We start from the raw sequence: 6216 nt of genomic DNA, 5'->3' as shown, positions 1-6216 counted from the left end.
TGGCGCTTGGGTTGTTTAAGCTTAATGTGTGGCGCTTGGGTTAGACCTGTTTTGCTGTGAAAATGTAGGTTTAACGTTGTTATGTAGGTTTTAGTAACAAGTTTTTTTAACGTTTTGTTTACCATTTTGAAAAGCTAAACCATTTACTTAAATGGTAAAATTGCGAGTAGAACCAATCTTTAAAGTGTTTTAGAAAAAAAACATTAGTTTCCAATTTCCATCAATATATTGCATCGATAACGGATTACACATGTAAAATATATAAGCCTACAATGTCGCTTGCTACCCGAATGCGTCGTTAAGTTAAAAATACTCAACCAGTAAGATTTTATTTTAGGACTAAAATTGGGAGTGACGAATCAAAACGATTTATTTTACATTTAACAAAACGTGTTTTTGAGAAACGAGATATTTTGAAATGAAATGTGACATTTAAACTTATCGTTTCTCGTTGTCATTTTGCTTGACGTCAAAGGATATGTCAAAACCGTTTCACGACGCTGCCATGTTTGCATATTTTCGTCCGATAAAAGTTTTCCTTTTGTTTACATCGATGTGTTGATACAAATTGTCGATTAAATGCTTCGTGTTTGGTAGTGGATAAAACAGTGTTGCATATACATTTTACTGTACAGGTGGCCACTGTTATGGAATACGTTGCGGTAAAGCCATTTACAGAACGTTAGCAAACGCTTGATGTGTGTGTGTGTTTGGCAAGTCAAAGGGGTCGCTGGATAGGAAAACAACACTTTTGTTAAGAGCTATAGGAAGGAAGGGCAATTGCCCGTAGTTTGTTTTTGTAGCAAAAATTACCTCTAAGAGCAATGGAGCAATTAACGACACGGAACATCGAACTGGATAAAATTTGTCGCATTTGTTTAGTGGTGAAGAAGGAAATGCGGCCGCTATTCGGAGAGATGATTGCTGAAATGTTGATGGAAATCGCCAAGATACAGGTTAGTGTTAGAGGAAACAATGTTAAGCAGTTACAAAGATGTGTGTAGCGAATTGTTCTGTTGCTGTCATTTTAGATTGAACAAATGGATGGGTGGCCGGACAAAATTTGTGTCCAGTGCATACACCAAGTAAGCCGCTGCCATGCGTTTAAGACTCGTGTGGAAAAGTCAGATGTAACATTGAGACAATATATCAAAGGTATCACGGTAACCGAGGATCAAGATCACAAAGAATGTATACAAAAAGAGATACAAAATATAACCCTAAGTCCACCCAAGCTCCAACAAATGGCTCCGACGATGATCGCTCCGCAGTTGCACGAGTTACACATCCAGCGAACGGATATGCAAGCAATTCAGACTGAAGCTCCACTGGCCGCTCCTGCAATGATATTGACTAGTGCTCAGCTTATTAATGCTGGTGCACAAATTATAAATACAGGCCATATAATCACAACGGCTACTGGTCAGCAGATCATTCAGACCACACCACAATTTCAAGCTGCCTCAATCGGTCAGTTTATACAAGGTCCAAATAATACCGTACAAATGATTACTCAGAACGGGCATCCAGCACACGTACTGCAAATTCAGCGTACTGCAGATGATCGCTGCGAGATAATAGTGCAACCAGAAATGACAGAGGCACAATACCTGGAAAATGGTAAGAGTACGACAAATGGTTGGAATAGCTATTATATTTTATTAATATGAGCCTTTTTGTCAACAGTTTCATCAGTTCCCTTGATGGTCACGGCACCAGCAGCAACTACAGCCATACCTACCGACGCAATCCATGCACATCAGCTACATCACCATCATCACATGGCAGTGGAGCAAACGGAGCCCACAGAACTTGAGGAAAGTGAAACAGAAACACAAATACATGAGAAGCTGGAAGAGGATGTTGACTATTTGTTACCGGATGATGAAACAGTCGAGACAGATGAAATTATTGAAGAGACTGGGGGCGTAGAAGAAGGAGAGATGGAATATTATGCCGAAACAGAATGTGAGGATTCGGACGATGAAGAAAAACTGATAGGTAAGCACGCTAATCTGCCAAACGAATTTAGATGTGAGCCTAATGCGTTAGAACATAAACTAAAGCATACTGAACAAATGTTTCCACAGCGGAGTTTCTAACCTATCAGACATCTTGCCCTAGTCCTGGCCGGTATGTCTGCAATCTTTGTCACAAAGAGTTTAATCAACCGAAATGGTTGCATCTTCACATGTCATCGCATACCAACTGGATAAAGGTAAAGAGTAAATGTATGAATGGTTGATATAATTTTTTATCATGTTTTTTTCGTTTTTCAGGCGAACTGTAAAAAACAACCAGAATGTGAAATTTGCCATAAAAGTTTTCGGGGCCCGGGAATGTTGCGAATGCATATGAAAACACATGAGGTAAGCATCATAGCAAAGATCATAATAAATAAGGAGTATATTGAATATTCACATTATACTGAATTCTTTCAACCTTTTCTGGTTTAATTTTATCTTGAAGAAGGTAAACAAAATACCCACATGCAGTATTTGCAACAAAGAGTTTAAATCGAAATCGATATTGTATCGCCATCGACAGACGCATTTTGAGGTATGTCACGAAATATCGTTCCGAATTTTACCAACTTACTTAATATAATCATCTTTTTTACAACATGACTGTAACTTCAGAAAAATTTTGAATGTTCTATGTGCGAGAAGAAGTTTAGCTCAAAATACCAACTAAACATCCACGAGCAACGCCACAAAAAACAGAAAAGTCACAAATGTCCCCACTGTGACAAGTCATTCTTCAACGAGACGGAACTGAAGGTAATGCTAGAAATAAATATCTATACCAGAAGAGATTCACCAGCGCTAACACAATAAATATTTTCATTCCCATTTGTAGAACCACATTCAGCACCATTTGGGAACAAAGATGAAACAGAACAACAAAATAGCCATTAGTAGGAGTTAATCAGAAGCAATCTTCTATCGGCAGCAGTTAAGGAATATTAGATAAAAGCTAAATAAGTAAAATTCAAAGTAGAAAACATTTACCACAACAACATATGAAACAAACGGAAAACCAACACACTTTTGAGAACATGATAGCACATCAAGAGCTTATCGAACAGGTTTCGAGATCTTAGCTAAATACCCCTTACACAGGGTATGAGTCTCACAGGATGTGCAGAAGATTAACATTTTCTAACGTTTGTCTTATCGTGGGTTTTCTGTAGTTTCCTTATCTAACTGGTGCAATTGCTACGGTTCCAGCGAACATCACAAAGGGGCCACACTGCAAATTTAGTTATAATTTATCTAAATAAAGCGTCCTCATTAATAGCCAAACATTTTAAGCTACTGAACGAATCGCTTACTTATTGAATTCAATGAATTATACTGCGTGTCTACAAACAATTTGCGTTTAGTTAACGAATGCATATTTAAGAGCAGTGAAATAAAGCGGTATGGAGAGATCGATAAAAATTCGTGTTTATGTTTTCGACTTTCTCGTACAATGTTGCATACATTAGATCACTGTGATATTTTTATTTTCTCTTATACATTAATGCTGTCCTTAAACTACAGGAAACGAAGTATGCTATCTATTTATGACGTGTAATTGGCATGTTTTTCTATAGGATTTTATTTTAAGTATGTTATTATGATTTTTATGCTTTGTACTTACCGCTTTCCCACATAAAAGCGCACTTTTCATTCCAGCTGCCATCTAATTCACATCTCACATTCAACTAAACAAGGAAGCAAACTAAAAAGAGTTCAACTAGTGTATTGCAATAGCGTATCTTTTTTATCAATAAATATTTCTTCTTTCTCACTATGACTATACTTTTTTAATGCTAACATACTGCTTCCCGATTTGATAAAACATATCAGTTAGTTCTACAGTAATGGTTATGTTAAAATTGATTAAATATTAATTTCATTTAATGCCGTACAACCTAAATTTTGATGTTCAAAACTTTTGATGTTTGTACATAAAACATAGCAAAATAAAGAGATCTTATGATTTTGCAGGCATAGCCATAATGATTTGTATTTAATGCTTAAAGAATGCTATTATTTCCATGCCAGGTCTCAAGTTACCAATCTTATGAAATGAACATCAAACTTAAGGCCATTGATCAATGTATTTTTTGATTTTTTTTCGATCTCTCAATCCAGTTGAGCTCCAAATCATAACCTATCGAACGTGAAGAATGGGATAATAGTAATGTTAATCTAGGAAAACTAATAGAAAACCCATTTTTTAACTTGCTCTTATCATGTAAATTCCGGAGAATGTTAAGCTCGTTTATTTAGATTTGTAGAAGAGACTTGGTTTCTGTACGCAAAATTGAATGTAAATAGTTATGTTATATAAATAAACTAGACTTTGTGTACGGTCATTAAGCGCAACAACCGTAGTTGGTCTTTACCCAACTTTATCACTAATTCCGAATTCGCTTCGGCCCTCTTCGGCGGTGCGTTGAATTTTAAACAATAAATGACAAATAACTAATGGGTTCCGCTATCAGAGACTTATTGATTACCCATATCAGAATCTTACATGTCCTTCATCCTATGCCATAAGTATGTGAGTCATAGCCTTAAAACCGCGACGAGCTGTTGTTGCTGTTGATCTCAAGGAAATGAATTTAATTCATTATTCCAATATGTTTTACAGTTTAAATAGTTGGGGAATTGAATATCATTTGTTTTTTATGTACAATAAGCCACATTCTGATAAATATTCAATGAAATATAGCAAAAAAAAACAAATTTCGCCGTTCAATTTCACGCGAGGTCTAAAGTAACCTTAAAACGGACACCGTGCGGCAGTTTGTTTTGGACCAACATGATGCAAAAAGATGCGTTGATGTTGATTTTTTCAAATGCTGGCTTTTTCATGCGTTTGCATTTAACTCAACTGTCAGTCAGCTATCGAGCGTTCCTAAAACTAAACTATACACTACACTACTACTACAAATAAAAACCGTTCAACTATTGAATTCTGACTGTACAGTTCACGCTCAGTAATCCGCACTTGATCGACGTTTTGATGTTATGATTTTTTTAAATTTATTTGTTTTTGTCTCGGCTTATGACTTAATTATTACATAACATACATTTTCATGTTGTACAAAGAAAGCTTTTTATTTAAAAAATAGAAAGATATTAATCTTTTGAATCACATATCACTACTTTTGACCGAACGCCATGCATGATTTTGTTTGTCAAAAGTGCGGATTATCGAGGTGCATATTTGGAGGTGCATTTCCGCGGATTATCGAACGTATAATTGGGCCTTTGGGTCTATGGAGAACATAACGTTGACTAGGGTTTAAAGAGTCATACATTTTGTAGACTTAGTTCAAAATTTTTTTTAATCAAAAATATATTTAAATCTTTTTCTAGTCATGCCTGTAATCTGAATGTGAAAATGTAATCTTGATTGTGGGAAAAAATGTAGGATATGTATATATGTATAGTCAGAATGTTATAGTTGAACGCTCGATATTGGCTGACAGTTGAATTAAAAAGGAAGTGTTTGAAAAAAATGTTATAGAGAAAATTTTAATTTTTTTGAAAAAGAAAAAAAAAATTGAAAAAGGGATTCAGCTCCAGCCCACAATGCTTAAATCGTTGAGGAATGGCGTAAGAAGTATTTGCCTTATTTCATTGTTGGATCCCAGTTACAACAAGGACAATGGAAGACGAACAGGCAATGGTAGCTGATAGCAAAATAGAGAGTATAAAAGCAGCTCAATAGCTCATCACACAGTCACTCTTAAGTTGACTTCCGAATAAATCACTTGCAATAATTATTCCGGCTCACCATATTACTAGTGGCGGATTAAGGGTATCGGGGGCCCTAGGCGGAAAGACGAGTTGAGGCCCTCTGTAAATGGTAAATAGTGATGAGTCAAGTAGCACTGTGCCACCACGCACACACAGCACAGTAAAATGTGCGAGCCCAATTGCACATTTTATAAAATTGTGGTGCCACACTTCGCACGATTTTTGTGCTCCGCACAGTTTGTGTGCTCCGCACAGTTTGTGTGCTCCGCACAGTTTGTGTGCTCCGCACATTTTGTGTGCTCCGCACAGTTATTGTGTGCTCCGCACAGTTATTGTATGCAACTGTGCGGAGCACACAAACTGTGCGGAGCACAGACACTGTGCAAGTGAATAAATCGAGGTTTTCAATGTTATTTTATGCAATCTAAAGTGTTAATATGTTAATATATATACTTAA

General features: G+C 36.3%; 1 protein-coding gene across 2 annotated transcripts; it reads left to right on the top strand.

The window, feature by feature from the left end:
- The first annotated feature begins 475 nt into the window (after nt 1-475).
- Nucleotides 476-3443, top strand: LOC4576578 (zinc finger protein pita). Of its 2 annotated transcripts, none has more exons than XM_061645189.1 (8): nt 476-956; nt 1032-1620; nt 1687-2001; nt 2091-2218; nt 2280-2369; nt 2470-2559; nt 2640-2780; nt 2860-3443. In XM_061645189.1, exons 1-8 carry the CDS (start codon nt 825-827, stop codon nt 2926-2928), a joined length of 1554 nt encoding a protein of 517 aa, XP_061501173.1. In that variant the 5' UTR covers nt 476-824; the 3' UTR covers nt 2929-3443. The 2 variants fall into 2 exon arrangements, with proteins under 2 accessions (XP_061501173.1, XP_061501174.1); XM_061645190.1 differs by having other exon boundaries at nt 818-956; nt 1005-1620.
- The last annotated feature ends 2773 nt before the right edge of the window (nt 3444-6216 follow it).

Source organism: Anopheles gambiae, chromosome 2 (assembly GCF_943734735.2).
Source record: "Anopheles gambiae chromosome 2, idAnoGambNW_F1_1, whole genome shotgun sequence".
Taxonomy (NCBI): Eukaryota; Metazoa; Arthropoda; class Insecta; order Diptera; family Culicidae; genus Anopheles; species Anopheles gambiae.
This window is presented reverse-complemented; position numbering and strand designations above follow the sequence as displayed.